The 20,853-nt window shown below is 43.7% G+C and overlaps 1 protein-coding gene across 4 annotated transcripts; it reads right to left on the bottom strand.

Moving 5' to 3' along the window:
* Positions 1-2,847: 2,847 nt before the first annotated feature.
* LOC146990651 (SLAIN motif-containing protein 1-like) lies at positions 2,848-20,511 on the bottom strand. 4 transcript variants are annotated; one of them, XM_085796648.1, is made up of 10 exons: positions 19,886-20,508; positions 17,727-17,863; positions 13,346-13,507; positions 13,118-13,237; positions 11,457-11,606; positions 9,702-10,112; positions 7,315-7,326; positions 6,609-6,758; positions 4,693-5,020; positions 2,848-3,997 (listed from the first exon to the last, which is right to left on the bottom strand). In XM_085796648.1, the coding sequence occupies exons 1-10, from the start codon at positions 20,311-20,313 to the stop codon at positions 3,922-3,924; spliced, it is 1,974 nt and encodes a 657-aa protein (XP_085652774.1). In that variant the 5' UTR covers positions 20,314-20,508; the 3' UTR covers positions 2,848-3,921. The 4 variants fall into 4 exon arrangements, with proteins under 4 accessions (XP_085652774.1, XP_085652768.1, XP_085652781.1 ...); XM_085796642.1 differs by having other exon boundaries at positions 13,118-13,507; positions 19,886-20,511; XM_085796655.1 differs by lacking the exon at positions 7,315-7,326 and having other exon boundaries at positions 19,886-20,505.
* Between the last annotated feature and the right edge of the window lie 342 nt (positions 20,512-20,853).

Genomic DNA, 20,853 nt, shown 5'->3' with positions numbered 1-20,853 from the left:
CTGCTTCTTTTCTACATTTATGTCAATAAACCTCTAGACACTTTACACTTGTCTTTTGTCAGTGAACTGGGCTCTGTGGTGGACTGTTGTGTGTCTCTTAGGATTAACAAGACGGCTTCATTATATAGTCACACACACATACCTGTATCAAACATATGACCTGTGTTTTGTTTCCATACATGAAGTTAAATGACAGACTAGTTACACAGTGTCTGGTTCATTCTGAGGACATTTCAACATGTTTCTAATCAAATCAATCATTTCTCATTAGACACTGATCTAAAAAGTCTAGAAATTAAATCTTATTCCTGACATGAAAACACTCAGTGTTAGTTTTAGTATCACACACACACTTCCTGTTTCACCTGCTAGTACCAGTTAGCTGTTAGCCGCTGAGCTAGCTGCTGTCTCTGTTACCATGGACACACGGAGCGGATTCAAACGTCTCTTTCTACGTCATCACGTCTCTGCAGCTTCAACAGCTTCTTCACAAACTTTGCTCGTCAGTTTAGTGAAAGTTTTATCGCACTTACAGAGACTTGGAGCGAAGTTCTGGTAGACTCAGGTGATCTTCAGGTTGTCTGTTGTCTCTTTACTCCAGGAAGTGAAGCGGAAGTGGCTGGAGGCTGCAGCTTTGACAGCGCCGCCTGGAGGTGAAGAGGAGGAGGAGGAGTTGATCAGCCAGCTGAGTGGACCAGGGACAATCACATGAATAAAAACAGCATAAATGAATTGGAAATCTTTTTTATACAGTCTATGATTGGAACAGAAACAAATAGGGAAGAGTGGGGTAATTTGTGCCATGGGGCAAGTAGTTCCACCCCTGTTATCTAGAAAACCATAGAATAAGTTGGTCATGTGACCACATATTTTTGAAGGGGCATCCATTTCACTCATCCTATCAAGAAGGGAGACACATGGCTTGAGAGGAAAGCACATTTATGTTCAAAAAACAAGTTTTTGCCCTCCAAAGTAACATTTCTATGATCAAGGTTTTTTGATTGCCGTGTTTGAACAATTATAGATAACTTTGAAAACAGTTCACACATGTTTTAGTGCTTTATTAAGCTACACCATGAGTCTATACAGTTAGCATGATGCCAGCTCAAAACAGCTGGGGAATCCTTTTTTCTCAAAATGCTGGGCTTGGGGTAATTTGTGCCAAAGGGCCTGGGTTAAGTTGTGCCAGTGGCAGTGCTGTCTGTGTATAGGAGAAACATGGCAGTGGGCACTGATTTGCTTGAAACTTAACATGTGTGATGAGGGACCGCCCCTGAACACACCTGCCCAGTCTGGTTGTGCTCGTAGCCTGGTGGATGAACAAAACATTGCGTTTCTTTGCGCCACAGCCCCCAGTGTGCCTCAGGCCTCCGCGACTGCATGGGGACAAGCGAGGGCCCGATCATCGCCGCTTCTGGCTTTAATTTTGTATTAAATGTCTTGCTTTTATATAGCATTATCATTTGTGAGATTAAAATGATCTGATTTACTTCAATTATCAATGGCACAATTTACCCCAGTGTATTCTCTCTAATCGCACAACTTACCCCGCACCGGGGGCAAGTTGTGCCACAAAACCACTTTTTTTTTCTAAAGCTATATTTCTGAATCAGTTTATTTAAGATTCAAAGTGATTGTTTCCAGTGATGCACAACATCCTAAACTATATGTACATATATTAGTTGGGGGCATTATTATAATCCCCTTGCTTTAAAGCCAATTTAAGTAAAAATTGGCACTACTTACCCCACTCTCCCCTATAATGTTACTATGAGACACACCCAGACCCGTTGTCTTCACATCACGATCTCCAACACCTAAGCTATTCAGTCAGAGATAGGCTACTTTACTTTTCCTTTGTTTCTGACAGTGTGTTTCAATAGGATGCTGGACTTCACCTGTGTTCCAGCCTCATAAGATGAAGTCAATTTTGTAAACACATGAGACATTTCACCAAAGACAATCTATGACAGTCGACTATGTCCTTCAAGCAGATGCTGGACATCAATTTATTGCCTATCAAACCCACAGACAAGGGAGTTTTTTAGACCTGTTAACATGTTTGATACTAATAGACGGAAGATAGTCATAGTAAGTAGTCGTAGTAGATACCTTCAACTCCAATAGATAGTATGTAGAGAATAGCACTAAGGTGAGATTGCCAGAAGATAACAGCACTAGGTAACATGGTCGTTAGTTAAACCTCCAACACCAGTACCTCTCAACTATCTTTTTTAAAAGTAGGTATAATAATAATAATAATAATAATAAAAACAATAATTATAATATAATAATATAAATAATAAAAATATATAATTGTAATTATTGTTATTATTATTATTATTATTATTATTATTATTATTATTATTATTATTATACTTTAAAAAAAGATAGTTGAGAGGTACTGGTGTTGGAGTTGAACGGTGTGGGTTCAAGGTTTAACCATCTCTTCTACGACCATGTTACCTACATACTATCTACTATCTCGACGGCAATCTCACTTAGTGAGTGGAGTTTACAGGTGGCAATGGTCTCCTCCCTTTTATACCCTTCTCCCCCAACAAGAAAACCGGCCACTAGATGGCAGTAATTCACTGGCATTTACACAGGTGGTCAAAAGCCTGAGCACTATGCCTGGATAGATATTCATAGGTTTGCTGGAGAACTTTGATTCTTCACTTAAGACTTTTTCTGAGGATCCTCCAGAATCCTAACAGTCTGAGCTTTCCAATGACAGTCACAGCAAGTCCAACTTGTTGAATATTATCTCTTGGCTTACATTTATCTTATGATAAATTACCAAGATATACACATCTCAATGTAAAACGCTAGACGAAAGGACATGTGTAATTCAGTGTTTTATTAAAACCTTTCATTCATTCAGTCTATTACAGTAACAAAAGTGTCACGGTTTTGTGGAATGTGCCATGTTAACGGTCGTTTAAAATCACAATAAGTCAAATTTTACAAACAAAGGGTGCTACATTATGCCGTGTAGAACTGTGAAATCTGTCAAACAACATTTAACCAACAGCTGTTTTTTTTTAAACCCCCAAATGTAAAAGAAGTGCAAACATTAGTAAACAGAAAGTAAAAATATCAGTAAATTCAGAGATTTATACAAAGTGCAACAAGAACAGTTTTTCCCTTTATAGGTGGTTGAAGTATTTTAAAGTGTTAATATGCACAAAGATTTGTGATGCCATAGTGAGACAATTTTGTAAACACATTCAGACATTTTCATTTTGGTCAGGATTCACATTTAAAAGTCAATAATATTGCATCAATATATATATTTATATTATGTATGCACACTTAATAGTTAGCTTTGTACACGAATACATACTTGTCTTGCTTGTAAAAATCACACCAAATGTGCCCAAACTACGAGGAACTGATTTCATTTTAGCAGCATCGTTGGCGCTTGTTGCCAGAGGGAAAACACCTGATTAGTCAAAAAATGTCTTACCTAAAATAAATATATAAACAAATACAGTATCGTGAGGCTCATCATTCATAAAAACTGGCAGCCCTCTTTAGCAGGTTAGTATTACTGGTGCCCTACAGCCAGCAGTTTATTGCACATGAGCAACCGGGAATAAATCCCACCTTGGCACGGATCAAAAGTCGTTTTGAGGAGTGTGAAGCTGAACATGCATATACACTCCAATCCAGGATAAAAAACAACCCGCCTTCCCACGAAGAAACTCTGCATAGAACTGTGATCGGATGGCAAGAGAAGCCCCTCGACTGTGGGGGCTTCGGACTATTCTATGCAGGATCTCAGATTTAAGGTCTCGACAGTTACAGTTAGGTCATATCCAGTCACGTTGTCACCATGACAACAGTTGATGATGAGGCGTCAGCGGGTCGCCCCAGCCAGCGGGGCCACACCGCTGCACCACCCGGCTCACCCGGCGCTCAGTAGCAGCCGTCTCTCCAGGTGCTGTCACGAAGGGCACTGAGGGTGGACAAGCTCTTTGGAGGCGTCAGTAAACTGAGGAAACAGAAACAAAGAGGCACATTTAAAACAGGATATTATAAAGATGCAACAACAAAAAAATGGACGACTCATCGGAGTTCTGTCCTTGTGCCAGTTTACATGCAACAGGGAAAATCGAATAGTTGAATACGGTGACATTATAGGCTTTATGCACAGCTCCACTACTTCCTGATCTTTAGCCAGCTCCTTTATTTCCTGTCTTACATTATTGGACAAACTGACTAATCCAGGTGTGTCTAACCTCACAACAATGGTCAGACACACCTGGATTAATCAGTTTGTCCAATAATGTAAGACAGGAAATAAAGGAGCTGGCTTAAGATCAGGAAGTAGTGGAGCTGTGCATAGAGCCAATTAAACAAAATTGTTTTTTAAAATGTATTTCTTTTTACCTGACAATGACAGCCAGATTAAGGCAAGGCAAGGTAAGGCAAGGCAATTTTATTTGTATAGCCCATTTTTACAAACAGTTTGTCTCAAAGGGGCGGTCCTCTCTGTGTGTGCAGCCAAGGGATGCGCGTGAATGTGGTGACGTAGGGACGAGGGCGGGGACTGCTAACTCCATCTGCTGACAGGAAGTTAGCCAAAACCACAGGATCGCTTACTTCTGCTTTAAGGCCATAGTTGGTTATTTTTAACTGTCATGTGAACATACTGACTGTTTATGTGGAATAAGATAAGCAGTTCACCTTCGCGTCGGTTGGGCCACTTTGCTGCGGGGGGTGGAGCTGGTGGTGGCCACAAAGGAGGCGGGGCGGGGCAGGCTGCTGCGGGGCGTTGCCGGGGCCGACGTGGCCGGTTTACTGAGCATAGGGATCCCGCTGCCGACGCCAGCATTTGCCCCACCGCCGCCGCCGCCGCTGCTGTTCAGAGACTGGAGGCTGACCGAGGTCGGCATGGAGACCGAACCCTTGATGGTGGGACTGACGTAGGCCGTGGCCTTCAGGGGTTGCCGTGACAAGGAGGAGAAATTCCCGACGCTCTGGACCCTGTTTTGAAGTTGGCCAGGGGAGGGAACTGGAGCAAGGGTCAGAAAAGAAAACCAAAATTAATCACATCCTGTTTCTGCACATTTTAAAGTTCATAACAGTGAAGTTAAGCTACGTTCCAGACAGCTCGGAACTCTGGTTTTCCGACCTCCTACTTCGATTAAAATGCATTAAATAGGCTACATTAAAGGTGATAGCTACAAGTTTAATTCCTCCTGGCCAGTAGGTGTAGAACTCTCTCGCTCTCTGCTCTTGCTCCAACCTTCCGTTTTACTGGTTGCCAGTTACAGCAGTTACACATGACATCAACATTCTAATGCTGTTGCCACAGAGATCATTCCATGCCGACGTTGCCAATGTAACCAGATGTAAATATTTATATATTTCGGACCCGCAAAAATGTATTAAACAATTATTCATATACTATTTTTTTAAAAATTCAGTAAAATTAATACTTTTATTCTGCACCCCCTAGACATTTTGTGGATGCATTATTTTTTTTTAATTAATCCTTTTGATGAAAAAGTTGTAGCTATAACCTTTAAAGCTAGAGCACTGGAAAAGAGAGTAGCGACACCACCATAGACTCCCGTGGTCACTTTATTCTCCCCCTAGTGGCAGGATATGGGTATTGCAAATCCGCCCAAGAAACCCATTCACTCCAATGTATGTGTGTTGCCAACTTGCTTGTAAATTGATGAAAACTGCTGTGTTTTTGCTTTTAGGTGCCTTGGTCATATTAAGTTATGCTTATAATTTATTTATTTCAAAATTTAAATTGTACAACTGTTTTTTTTTTTTTGTTTTTTTTTTATTGGCCTGGCTATATTGAATTTGATGTATAGGCTCTATGCACAGCTCCACTACTTCCTATTTCTAATCAAATCCAAAACGTATTATGTTAAGTTTTTCTTCCAATTTTGATTAAAATATTAATAAAAACACACGGAGCTGTTTACAGTAGGCTACGTACCGGTCACAGTCACAGCAGACAAACACAGAAGGGGACGAGCGAACGCAGAAGTAAGCGGAATGTTTGTGTTAATATAAGTCTTAAATAGTTCTATCTTCTGACAGCAATCACTTATATAGAGTGTTTGGTCTGAAACACGGGTCTGTCAGTCACTCTGCTCTGCTGTAAGCCGAGGAGAAAACTTTCCTTGTATCCTACAACCTTTATCCAATGAGGAGAGAGAACGGCATAAAGGGGCGGTCCTCTCTGTGTGTGCAGCCAAGGGATGCGTGTGAATGTGGTGACGTAGGGACGAGGGCGGGGACTGCTAACTCCATCTGCTGACAGGAAGTTAGCCAAAACCACCGGATCGCTTACTTCTACTTTAAAACGTTATGAAATACACAATATTTACTTACACCTACAGATTACCTACTGATGTGGAATGCAGTAAATTCATGTAGGCTAGTAATTTCTCTTCAATTTTTACTGATCTATTTCTTTATTTTAAAATACTTCTTTTTTTTAAATTGTTTTTGTGCCTTACATGAAGCACTTTGAATGCAAAGTTTGTACCGGTCCGTCATGTTATTGGTTATTCTGGCATCTCGAACGCTTTGAAGTCGGAAAAAATTGAGTTTTTCAAATGTTAGTAGTGACTTACTGGAGGAATGCAGGCGAGCGAGCCCGCTGGACGAATCAAAGCTCTGGCTGTTACGAAGCAAAGAAGGGGAAGCGCTAGGATTGGTGGGAATGGGCACACTTGGCATGCTGGGAGCTCGGACAAGGTTAGGCATGCTCCTCCGCAGTTTATCTGGCAGAAGGCAACAAAAAACACAACAGAGAAAAGAGAAAGGATGTTTAAAGCTGCAGGTTCAAACAATCTCAAACAATCATCTTACTGTCCCAAAGCACAGAGGGTTAGAGAAGGAGAAGAGCAAATTAATACAATTATAGTATCACATACGTTTGTGTTTTGTTCTTTTACTGTGCCTATTCTTGAGAAGGCACCTAAATCTGGCTGTGATCCCTTTCACTGTACAACAGTTGCTTGATATACTCCCCTAACTCTAATCCCATCAAACTCTCTCTCTCGTCTCGGCCTCAGAACGGAAACACACCCGTCTTAGAGCTCTAAGTCCAGTTGTACAAGCGGCTTACACAGAGTTATTATTAAGTGGTTAGAGCATCAGTGTGGGTCAGTCCGGGGCATGGACAATAAATCCATCTGATCAATGAGCGAAGGTGGGATACGTCTCTGTTTAGTCAATCCAAAACTTGGATTAATACTCAGTATAAAATAAACTTTAATACTCACTTCACATTATATAAACATTAAATTTAGTGTCACTAAGTGGAAAACGACTTACTCTCAAATTCGGCTGGACGCCACGGTGAAGTTTCCCCAAAACAGTTCAAACCAACAACACACAAATATGTGAACAAGTACGCACATAAAAGATGTAACATACAAAACATAGACACAGAGATAACTCATTAGTGCTGGTCACAGCAAAGACATGACGGCTCAGTGGAGGAATTATGAAGATGTGGTCAAGATAAGATGTGATAAGAATGTTGATCCTAATTAAACTTAAATAAAACTAATATTGTAAACTTGTGTTCATATATGACATTGTCGGAGTAAGAATGATTGAGAAATTAAGTTTGTAGGCTCTTGAAAGCAACACTATGTAGTTTCTGAACACGGAAAGCCTAAATATTGGGCCGGTGTTGTAGAATTTCAAGAGTTGCAAGGGGTGTCGGATTTTGTGCAACATTAAGCTCAAGCCCGGTCTCCCTGTCATGTGCTGGGACTCATGCTCATGTTGCAGCGGCGGCACCATTCATCCTATTAATTGTTTTTCCAACACTTGGTTGAGTTTAGAAACATTATTTTAAGGTTGAGAAACTACAGTGTTGCTTTAAAGGGATAGTTCAACATTTGTGTATTTGATGAGTTTGATGAGGGAAACCAAGGAATCCCATGAGCCTCTGTATCATAGCTCTGAGCAGCTCGCGGCTCTGCTCCGCCATTCTAAAAACAGCTTGCACCGACAATTAAAGGTAACAAACCTACTGCTATGACTATAGGGATTATGGCAATGGGCCAATTTGCTAAAAGGTTGAACTATCCCTTTAAGGAAAGAAACACAAAACAATGGATACTAGATAGAACATCAAAGAGAATGTGGATCATATCATTTTTTATAAATCTGCTAACCGTGGGTAAATGTGCAGCTTTTCGCTTTTTTTCCACATTGAATAGCGGCTTCCTTTAAAATGTCATTTTGTTATAGAGAGCCTAAGCAGAAGCAGGAAGTAATGTCGAAATCAGCAGTGTATCATAAAACGGCAACGGAAGAATGTATTTTGTGTGAAGACTGCTCTACGGACCAAAGATATTCAAAAAATGGAAAGATACTCCATGAGCGGCTGCTCCAATGATATGAAATGGTATACACTTCCTGTCTCTCTAAATGGGCGTGGCCAACCGTCACCACCTCGTCTGTGAACGTGTGTGTGGATTTATACAATTTGTAGGTAGATGAAAGTGAGATGTTTATATTTTCATATGATAACATTAAATATTTACACTACTAACAGTAATATTTAGCATGACAAAAATAATTTAAATCATTCGTGGCCGTTTGTTTGACGTTGCCTAGGAGATCTGTGTCGTAGAGACAGAGACAGGTCTTGAACAAAGTGGATTTTCTCCTGATGTGTCTGTCTGAAAATTGCCATTTTCGTGTCAAACTGTTCAGAAGAGATGTGGCTTTTGAAAAATGAGTCCAAAATTTACTCTAGTGACTGTGGGGTGAAAGAAACGACCATAATCGTTGTTCACGTTCAATTTTCCCATTGGAGTCAATACACTAGATGCTGCCTCTGGTCTCCCTAAAGGGGCGTGGCCGTGCAGAAGCCTAGTGACATCATACAGGAAGCTGACTCGTCATGGAAGGTCTTGGTTTATAAACCGTCTTTGGTAAAACGGCAACGGAAGAATGTATTTTGTGTGAAGACTGCTCTACGGACTACAGATCTGGTGTCCCACAAAAAATACGTCACCAACTGACACGGGAAAGGGCGGCATTTGGTGTGTGACGTCACCTACACGATTTGTAGTCTTTCTGGTTACGGATTCTTCTGAATTTTATTCTACAATAGTTTTACAACAAACTGCTGATTTCTCGGCATGAAACGTGATGTTTTAAACAGGTAGAGGTCATATTTTTTTCTCATGGCACAATTCAATTAGCCAGGCTAGCGCCGCCTACTGGTTCCGGCAAATTTCATTTGCCTCAACAATGTAGTCAGGACACTAGCAATGCGTTTCGGTTTGCTCCGTCCGCCAGAGCGGACGGACCAATCAGCGAACAGACGGGTAAGTGAAGGCGATGACGTTGAACTCAAGCGCTCAAGATTAACCTATGAGCTTAACCGGTGTATAGCACACGTGACCACCAAGCAGCAGCGATTAGTTGAAGCAAATGTAAGCAACCGCCTCCCGGAAGCAAACGAATCCCTATGGCTCGTGTTCAGACGCTTTTTGAAATGTAATGAAATAAGCGGCTGATGCATCAGGCTACAATTCAATCGGATCACAAAATAAAACTTTGACTCTCGTTCACTTACATGGAGACTTTTTCCGAGTTGAGGCCCCATGGTGACCGTTACTTCCTGCTTCCTCTTAGGCTCTCTATTAGTATTGACAAAGACGGTTTATAAACCGACATCGGTCTTTTTTCCTCACCTGATCCTGGTCTGAAGCCCTGTTGCTCGGAAGCGCACAGGCTGCCCAGTCCCAGTCCCAGTCCGAGGCCGAGGCCCAGTCCCAGTCCCTGAGGCTGGGCCTGGGGCTGAGGCTGCAAGGCGAACCCAGCGGAAGGGTACGGCGGGGTGGAGGGGGTGGAAGGAGGGGTGGACAGTGAGCAGGTGCTTCTTCGCCAGTCTCGCATGCTGGAGAAGGTGTGGGAGTGAGGAAGGCGGGTGAGGCGCGGCTGCGGCGGCGGCAGGAGGCCGTAGTCTTCGTCGTCCTCCTCCTCTTCTTCCTCCTCCTCCAGGCCGGGGCCGGCGCTGAGCTGGCTGAGCTGGAAGCTGAAGCTCTGGCTGCGCCGGTTGGCCAGGATGGACGACGACGTGCTGGCGTAGTCCTGCCTTAGACCTGGGGGAGCGAGATGTGAGGACCAGCAGGCAAAACACACACACACACAGACACACACACACACACACACAGCCAGAGCAAACACACACACACTCAGTCATCACCTCCTGGGGTTAATGAAGCTGAAGTAGCGATGAGCTCTGAGATCTGGGGGCCATATGTTAAAACATTAGAGAGGAGGGAACAATAGAGACAGATGGTCAGCAGACGAAGTGAACTGGCACAACCACACAACCACACAACCACACAACAGCGACATCATCATCCAGAGCCACAACAATAAACCATCTTCACCATCACACTCTCAGATCAAGGCCAGTGTTTGGATTTAAAACAGAGATTCATCATAATATGTATTGTTTTCTCTTTTTGCCTTCTCCTATAAAAAAACACTCCCAAAACAGGAGCTCTTTAAAGGGATAGTTCAACATTTTGGCAATTTCGTCTATTGCCATAATCCCTATAGCTAGTCGAGAGTTGGTTGATTACCTTTAATTATCCTTGCATGGTTTTTTGAGATCCGTGGGGGGGAGGGAGGCGTGAGCTGCTCGGTGAACATGATGGAGTCCCTCGTCAAATACACAACCCAACTCCAAAACATTATGACCTGCACATTCACCACGCTATGAAATAATAATGCAATGTTACGAGACAAAGTTGTTTTTGAGGCAAATGCATAGCCGGCACTACATTCTTGAAATCACTCAGCCCAGCAGCCCGGAATGTAGTTCTGGCTTTGCAATTGCCTCCAAAACAACTCCCACTCATAATGTTACATTATTATCTCATAGTGTGGTGAATGTGCAGGTCACAACTTGTCCACCAGAGCGTTTTAGAGTTGTTGGATTGTGTATTTGATGAGTTTGATGAGGGACAGGGGACCTTTTTGCTAAGCAGCTCGCGTCTCTGCCTCACAGTTTGGGTATTTTGTCCTACTTGGACAGTAAAACCTGACGTCAGGTTTTGCACAAATCTCACCCAGATCTCTCAGAGTGACTGGAAACCATGTGAAATTTCGGCGGTGGGTTACGGCCGCTCATGTTGTGCAACTTTGCAGAGGTTCAGCATGTGACATGTGACATTATAACATTGTAAGGATGTTCAGTATAATATGTCTAATATATAATAAGTCTCACTTCATAATCTTTGGTGTTTGTGAACCAGTGGCCTAAAATAAAGAACACAACAGAGTCAACATGCACTGGTCTGACTTCCCTGTAATTTACAGGTTTAATTATAGACCAAGAGCTGTTCTTCAGACAGAAACACTGTCATTAGATGTGTTGTATCTCAATGGGTTTTGCCAAACAACCGCAGAGCTGCAGTTTGAGTAAAATGACTCACTCTCTTCCTGCAGCCGGGCCATGACCTGGACGTCCGTGAGGTCCTGCAGCTTGTATCCCAGGGCGATGGAGTCGTCCTCGGCCTCCGAAGCGCCAATGTCGCTGTCCATGGACGACTGGGGGCTGAGGGCCGAGCGCAGGAAGCCACGGCCTAAAAAAAAAAAAAAAAAGGTCAAATAGAACAACTCATCACCGCCGCTTCCCTCGGCTCAGACCTGACACGACTGCAGTGTTACACAAGTGACAGCGTCAGTTCTCGGTGGCTGGGTAATGAGGAACGCACCCTGGAGTCAGCCGAGTGTGCTCTACATAGAGATGAAGGATCCGCGCTAATGGAGGGTCGTACTTGGCTCGGAGAATTAGAGCCTATTAAGCAGAAATATTATCGGCGAGGTTACACCAACCTCTCCACAGTTAATGATATTCCTGATACCTGCTCGGTGCGACCGCTCTCTAAAATAATCCTTTCTGTGTCAGGGGTATTATTCTAATGAGAATGAGGAGACTGAGGACCTTCGTTCTCCTCTGGGACTTTAAGAAAACTGTTGATGCCTTTTATGGGACTCGGTTTAAAAAGCCGTGTTACTGTTTTGGAAAAGTCTGTGGCAGGAAGTTTTCTGCTGAGGGAAACCGGCCCGGTCCCTTCAGGGCTGAACGGGGCTCCAAAACTCTCCCGTCCCCTGCAGCTTTTGCCCTGTGCTGTGTCTGGAACATTAGTTTTTTCCATCACTAATAATGCACTTGAATCTGTCACACTCTCCAGCCTCGAACATAACATAACAACAGTGAAGCTTGGAGCTGTGAGAGTCTCAACCTGCACATGAATATAATGAAGTATTCACTTTATCTACAGTGCTGTGAAAAAGCATTTGCCCTCTTCCTGATTTCTTATTTTGTTTCATGTTTATCACACTTTAATGTTTAAGATCATCAAACTATTTTTAATATTAGACAAAGATAACCCAAGTAAATATAAAACGCAGTTTTTAACCCTCCTGTTGTCCTTCTGGGTCAAATTGACCCAATCTGTTCCCTTCCTCCATCTCTCCTTCTTTCCCTCTCTTTTCCTTTCCTTCTTTCCACAATCCTTTTTCCTTCCCTCCCTTACTTCCTTCCTTGAACGAATCTGTTCCCTCCCTCCATCTTTCTTTCCACAATCCTTTTTTCCTTCCTTCCTTTCGTCCTTACTTCTTCCTTCATTTTTGACCCAATTGACCCAATCTCTTCCCTCCTTCTATCTTTCCTTCCTGTTTCCCTTCCTTCTTTCTTCCCATCTTTCCCTTTGTCCTTCCTTCCTTTACATCAAATATATCAAATATCCAAGGTCACACGCTCTTGGATTTCTCCATTGGTTGATAAAGGCTCAGTTAAAGGGTTTGGTTTAATTATGATTCAACAAGGGGGGGCAGGTAAGTTTAGCTTTTTTCACTCACTGAATAAAATCATCATTTAAAAACTGCCTTTTATGTTTTTTTTGGGTTATCTTTGTCTCATTAAAATTTGTTTGGTGATCTTAAACATACAAGTGTGACAAATATGCAAAAAGTAATGAATCAGGAAGGGGGCAAATACTTTTTCACGGCCCTGTATAAGCTGTGTGAGTGTTGTGCTGCACATGAGGCAAGAAAAGGAGCGGAGATGGTTTTAACGGGGTGGTCTTACTTCTGCTGGCGGGGTGAGGGAGGAACGTGGGACTCCTCTCGGCTACAGGGGAGAGCTCCTTCCCTACGGGACTCAGCGTCCGGAGGAGGACGGGGTGGAGCGGGGAGGAGAAGGATGGAGCTGAGGGGAGGAGAGGAGAGGAGAGGGGAGGAGAGGAAGGAGGGAAGTGCTGAGTAAAAAAAATGTGAAAAAAAGCGAGAAGGTGAACTGTGACGGACGTCTGGTTACCGTGTCTTTCGGACGACTGCGGGGTGGAGCAGGGCTTGGCCGAGGGGGAGGAGGCGCTGATGGGGGAGACTCCGGCCACTCGACTCAGAGGGGGGAGGAGGCCGGGGGAGGAGGAGGAGGAGGGAGGGGAGGGGCTGGACACGGAGCTACGCCACCTGGAGACTGAGGATGGAGGAGAGAGGAGAGAGGAGAGGAAGGGAACAAGGAGAGGAGGGATATTTGAATTAACATCATCGTCATCATCACAAAAAATATATTAATCCCATTTTAACTACATTACCCATACTCCTGCTGCCTTAAAGGCTTAGTTCACCATACTATGAGATAATAACGTAACGTAACGAGACAGAGTTATTGACGTGGTGAATGTGCAGGTCACAACTTGTCCACCAGAGCGTTGTGGAGTTGTTGGATTGTGTATTTGATGAGTTTGATGAGGGAAACCAAGAAATCCCATGAGCCTCCGTAGCGTAGCTCTGAGCAGCTTGCGGCTCTGCTCCGCCGTTCTAAAAACAGCTTGCACCGACAATTAAAGGAACAAACCTACTGTTATGACTATAGGGATTATGGCAATGGGCCAATTTGCCAAAAATGTTGAACTATCCCTTTAAATACTCACTAGTGAACCAAATGTGTATTGATCCACTGTTGAAAATAGTCCCAGATTAAATGCACCGTTAACTATAGATGTTCATATAAATTTACCATCAGACACACATTTCACAGAACTGAGACCAGTCCTCACAGAAATAGCAGAAGGAAACACAAAGATAGACACAACAGACACACACATGTGGGCACACACACACACACACCCACACACACATCTTTTTGAGAGGGGAGGCTGTTACCTCACCGCCGCTGTGTCTGTCACTGTCTGTCACTGCTCTATTCAGCAGCTGTACATGTGCTCGGCACCGAGGACAAAGCTTTTATTCAACACAACAGAGCCGCTCACACACACAGACAGACACACACACACAGACAAACACACACACCTTAGTTTCTATTCATAGAGGCAGAGAAGAAACTTAGACTGGTTTGAAGAGGAGAACAAAGATGAATAAAATGTGCTGCATTGTGCGTCTTATTTAACTGTGTGTGTGTGTGTGTGTGTGTGTCTGTGCGCGCCGTGTGCATGTGTGCGTGTGTTATTGAAGGCTGCATCCACCCAAAGCTGGAGGATGGAGGATTTCTCTGCGTTATCTGTCAGTGTGAATCTACTGTAAGACCTGCTGCAGCTCTGATGAAGCACGGGTACTTCTCCCTTTCATGTAAACGGTTTCCATAGCAACAACGGCTCTCCATTTTCACAGGCGGGATGGAGAGAGCGAGGAGGAGGACGCCTCCGCAGCGGTCGGCGGCGGTGGTGGCGTCTCTCTCTCTCTGATGCAACAAGCCGCACAGCTGGAGCAACTTCACAGACCTGAGACCAGCCGCAGGTCGAGCTCCGTGACCCAGATACCCACACAGAGGGGCAGAAGGAGGGAGAGGCAGATACAAAGCAGGAGGCCACATGCACAAGAAACATACAGAGAAGGAAGAAGAGGAGGAGGAGGAGGAGGATGTGACTGCATCTCTCAGGGATTTCCCATCAACCCTTGCACCGGGCGAAAACACAATAGACCAACAACAAACCATTGTTTCCTCATGACACAACTACACTGAGCTCTGATCAGAGGAGGAGGATTCATCTGCGTTTCTAGGTTGCCAGACTAATGTCAATACACAACACGACACGACAGACATGGAAACCTATTTTTAAAATGAGTCAATTGATTCAGCATTCAGGCGCCCGAGGGTAACCATGACAACGCCGGATGCGAGAGAGAAAGAGACGGCTCAAACGGCACCTCATGGACTTTCTCAAGTGCGGTCACTCTCCATCCTGCTTCACTTTCTCCGGTGTGTTTTTGAACTGGCAGGGTCACGTGACCCTGGATGAGCTTAAGGCGAGCGGGATTAACGGCGTGCGTGAGGCGAGCTGCACCGCGCTGCTGCTCATCCCCATTAGTCAGCGTAGTGACGACGAAGGTGATCCAGCTTCATCCCGAAGAGAAGCACCTGAGGGCAGCCAGACGTCCCACTTCCCAGCAACACACTCCCACTGACCAACAGCTCCACTTAAGCCTCCGATTGGCCGATGGTGTGAAGAAGGAGTCAAGGTGTTTGTGTGTGAGCTGTTCCTGGCAAATCCTCCCTGATAACTTACTTTAAAAAAAGAAAACACAAACACTTACAGAAGTATTTGGTAAAAACTGAAATCTCCCATAAATAGCAATTAAATGTGTTAAAAAAAAAGAAATATATCAAATGGAACAGATAACAAACTCCCTGAGAGTTCAAAAAGCCATATTCATTAAAAGGTGGAGCCCTGTCCTGTCATAGGTATACTATAACAGTAAGGACCCACTATACATTTGATATTTTTTATTCTATTTTGCTTTGCTTTTTATCTTTCTGTTGTTACAGTCTCTGTTTCTTATGTTATCATGTCCCTATAAGCACTACCTTGTCTTGAAAATCTGAGAAAACGGCAGATCATATGATGAATATGATTCTGTATGTATGCTTTTGAATGAAACTGAAATAAAAACTAAGTTTAAAAAAAGAAAAGAAAAGAAAAGAATGTTGTTATTATTCTTACAATAATCAAATTTCATTTTATGCTGCACTTTTAACATGCATGTGAACTGCTGCTAACCCCATGACAGGTGCCTTAGTGGGCTTCACAAGGAAACACTCACATTATGGATAGACATAAAATAGGATAAAACCAAGTCCATTAAACGAGTTAAATAAAATACACTGAAACAAATTCCAATCGGCATGTCGATATGGCAAAAAAGTATTGAATCTTGAAACGTTTTAGATGTCAGGAGTGATCATGTGGTTAATATCTCTAGTTTTACTGACATTTACTGCTTAAAAATATTGCCCATCATTATTTTACTGGCCAAATAGTTGAATATCGCTGCTGCAGACTGAACTGGAACCACCTTTCACCTTCTCACACTTTGAAACTTCATATTCAAAGTCACTGTGACTCCCTCTCCCTGAATCTCTGCCAAGTCCTGTAAATTTAAGTGTCGGACCGTTCCCCAGTCCAGACAAGTAACAATTTAACGCTTCTTCCTGGAAGAGGTGGTGTGTTGTTGTTGTGTAAGACCGTTAAAGTGAGCGTGTGTGTGTGTGTGAGCTGTGTTTTTTGGCGAGACACCTAAAAGCTGCTTACACCAGTTTCAAATAGCCTGGAGGAGATGCCCAGCACCCTGCCAGCTAATCTGCAGACTCCGCCTCCGCTGGAGTGAGTGAGAGTGAGCGAGGAAACTCAAAACTTTAAAAAAAATCCACCTCTGATGTGGTGGTGCATGAGAAACAAACAGTTAGATCTTAAAGGGATAGTAGCATTTTTTAAAAGTGGGGTTGTATGATCTACAAATAGCCCCTAAGTACTTTAATTGCAGTAGCAGACTCTCTACACTCCTCCCGTTAGCAACGCCAGCCCATAGCCCTGCCCAGAGATTTACAACATACAGTGTTGTGAAGAGACCCAAAGAAACGGCCTATTTTCACGGCCTAAAAGAGGTTTTACATGAAAAAAATTACACAGTTCCATTGTTTGCTATAATATAATTTTTTCCAGCCCTTCAAAGTGCAGGAAAAACGCAGTTTTTATTTGGACCTAAGTAACCAACTTACGTATCCCTCCGCCCAGGGTTAGCGCCCGCCGATCAGCAGTTGGTTAGCTCCAATTAAAAACTGTGTTTTTCCTGCACTTTGAAGGGCTGGAAAAAAATTATAGCAAACAATGGAACTGTGTATTTTTTTTTCAGGTAAAACCTCTTTTAGGCCGCGAAAATAGGCCGTTTCTTTGGGTCCATTTACAACAATGTATGTTGTAAATCTCTGGGCAGGGCTATGGGCTGGCGTTGCTAACGGGAGGAGTGCAGAGAGTCTGCTACTGCAATTAAAGTACTTAGGGGCTAGTTAGGGGGCTACTTAGTGAAGATCTTAATGTGACAGATTAAACATCATCTTAACTTATCTGAACCTGTTTCTGTGTGTCTACTTCTGCTTTCACAGCTCACCTATTCTTAGATTTAGTGCATGTGCATTGCATTCTGGTCTTTTGGGGCTGTTGCTGCAGGATGCATTATTGACTTTTTAATTTCATTATCCTGCACATTCTTGGAAAGGATGCTGATATCTTTCTGTTTGCAGCCTGTCGCACTTTTATAGACTGAACTCATACAAGAATTTTCAAATCCAAGTTAACGTGTGAGTGTTTTTGATTTAACAACCCAACAAGGACAGCTGTGACACCAATGTGGTTTCTTCTTGATGCATCTGCAGATAAACAACCCTCTGGACCCGTTACCTTGTTCCAGTCGGAGGGACAGCGATCGCCTGGCGGCCTCCACCTCCGACTTGGGAGAGTCCAGACCCTGCCGGCACCACTGCAGAGGCGTGAGGAGGCCGTCTGTGAACTCTGGGGATTTCGAAGACGTGTACAACCTGGAGAGAGACGACGCAGAGAGTCAAACATTTGTCAAACAAAAAGAAGAAGGAAAAGACCAGAGAGGAGGAAGAAGTGCAACATCAACAACATCCTCTCTTTCCAATGTGTTTTCAGCTCCTTTGCAGATCTCCCCAGAGCCGGCCCAAGGCATAAGCGAACTAAGCACCTGCTTGGGGCCCCGTGACTATTGGGGGGCCCCAAAAGGCAAGTAACTTTTTAAAATTGTAGTGCGTAACTTTTGTCGATCCTTAGAGAGACACGGCGTAATTACAAAAAACGTATTAAATTATTGTTGCATTTCAAATTGTTGTTGCACATTTCTGTTGCAGTAGCCTATATTTAAAACGAAAAATTTAAAAAAGAAGATGATGTGTTTACAGTAAATGCAGTGTCTGTTGGTTTATTTTGTTACTTTTAGTCGACCTATAGGTGACATTCAGTATCCCAGTACTACATCAATTTGAAGATGAAATGTAAATCAACCCCGGGCTGCACTTTTAGCTGAATTTGGTGCCTTCAGAATAAAAACCATAGATAAAATAGGTAAAAACCTGCTAGGATATGATGATTCGTAATGACAGAGTAAAAAATTAAATTATTGGCAGTAATAGAGGGGGCACCAAAATAAAGATTTAGCTTAGGGCCCCATGGAGGCTTGGGCCGGCCCTGGATCTCCCTGACAGATCACGACTCCATCTTTTCCTCTGTGCCACCAACTCATCGATTCCCACCCCCCACCACCACCTCCCCACCCACGACTGGAGGCGACGTTAAGCTTTTCAGATGGGGAGCAGCTCTGTTCAGATGGAGCGGATCAGATTATTGTGACAGCGACGGATTCCTCCTCCACAGCCCTGCATGCTCTCTGCAGGCAGCACGGAGGAGCTGAATTATAGATTAAAAACCTGCACTGACTCTCAGGTGAGAGTCTGACCTGGAGGGGACAGAAACACACACACACACACACACACACACACACACACACACACACACACTGAAGTTACTATTCTCGACACAGGGAGGAGATAAATAAAGACTGCCTGCTACACACACACACACACACACACACCAAATAAAAGATGAATACACAGGAGGAGGATCAGACTGAAGTTTCCTGAGTGTTTGCACAGGATGACCACTTCACTCTGGATGTTGCAACAAAAAACAAAATCTGCACAATTTCACTTCCTGAATTTGATCCGGTCTCTTAGCAACCGCCTCAGATGTCTGCTTTTTACACCCCCACATCTTGCAAGAAGACAAACAAATAAGATGAAGGGTTTTCTGCACAGGCTTTGAAAGACATAAGAAAATCTGATAGGCTAATAATAATAATAATAATAATAGGAAATATAACAATAGATTGCACAGATACAGAGCGTTCAGGGTTTGATTCCCTGTGGGCAGAAGGCACTACGGTTTAAAACATCCAGCAAAAGACAGCTCACACTGCAAAAACTCAAAATCTTACCAAGAATATTTGTTTTATTTCTAGTCAAAACAATCTAAGTATACTGAAAATGAGACTAAAAAGTTGCTTGTTTTTAGACACTTTTTACTTATTCCTAGCATCTGATAGTGGAGCAATTTTTTCTTTCTTATTACAAGCACAAAAACTTGCTTTCACTGGCAAATGTTTCTACTTATTTCAAGTGAAAATTTGTTTGAAACAAGTGAAAATGATCTGAAAACAAGTTAATCTTTAGGTGATGAGTCTTATTTTAAGGGGAAAGAGATTAGTTTTGACTAGAAATTAGACATTTTGACAAGAAAATATTCTTGGAAAGATTTTGAGTTTTTGCAGTGCATGCACAGAAGTCCAGAGTTCCCCTCCCAGGTGTGTGTCTTTGTTTTGGACACACTGCTGCTGATGCCACATTCACAGACAATACGAAAATCCAAATTCTCCATGTGGCCTTTGCGTGCAAGACTCCCAGCTTAGACCTGCTGCTGCTGCTGCTGCAAAGCAACACATGGTCGAGGGTTTAAAGAAAGACTAGAATATGAAAGACAGTTACCATGTTTCATCAGACTCATCCGGGCTGCACAGGGAGTCCAGGTCCAGCAGCTCCAGCTCGTCCAGGACCGACGGCTCGGATCGGTCCTCCTCCTCCTCCTCCTCCTCCTCCTCCTCCCCCGCAGCAGCCGCTCCATCCCCGGCGCCGTGCGGGTGGAAATACTCGAAAGGCTCCTCCAGAGACAGGAACGACCTCAAGGACGACTGGCACAGCAGGGTGGGCACCGGGCTGGGCAGACAGTAGCCACCACCACCACCACCACCACCACCACCACCACCGGTGACGGTTCGAGTCCGCAGCTGCTCGTTCTGCCGCTCCAGCTTGCGCACCAGCTCCTGCAGCTTCTTCACCTCCAGCTCGGCGTTCAGGGTGTTGCTGTTGCAGTCCACCTCCGTCATGATCGCGGGGTTGAGCACCGCTGCCTCCATGTGGACCAAAGATAATCAGCCACCAGCACCACCAGCACCGCCCGCCGCCTCCACGTTTAGATCCCAAATGGAGGACAGGTAGAGCCGACTCCAAGCTGCTGCTGCTGCTGCTGATCAGCCCGCACACGGCTCTCTGGATTCGGCTGTAGTAATCTGTCTCGTACGCCTGTCTGGACCGGCAGCCAATGGGAGGATGCGTGACTCCACCTCTCCACCCGCTGCCTCCACCTCTTCTCTCCAAGAGCCAGCTGATCACAGGTGGAGTGGACCTATAGCTCTGTCACACGATCAATCATGGATTACTATCAAAAACAAGTGTAGGGTTTTATATTTAGACTTTAAACTAAAAATAAAAAATAAAACCCCACTTAATCCATCAATAATATACATAGCCCACTGTTTTATTCTAAACAATTTCATTTAACTGTTTATTTACCACTTTATTCTTTATTCATCACTTGCGCTGCGATCCATGACCTGATTATTCTCTAATAGAAACAGGTGCGTTAGAAATGAGCAGAAACTCACCTGTTTCACATT

The sequence above is a fragment of the Trachurus japonicus genome, chromosome 2 (assembly GCF_045865225.1).
Source record: "Trachurus japonicus isolate A0001 chromosome 2, Traja_1.0".
NCBI classification, from domain to species: Eukaryota; Metazoa; Chordata; class Actinopteri; order Carangiformes; family Carangidae; genus Trachurus; species Trachurus japonicus.
This window is presented reverse-complemented; position numbering and strand designations above follow the sequence as displayed.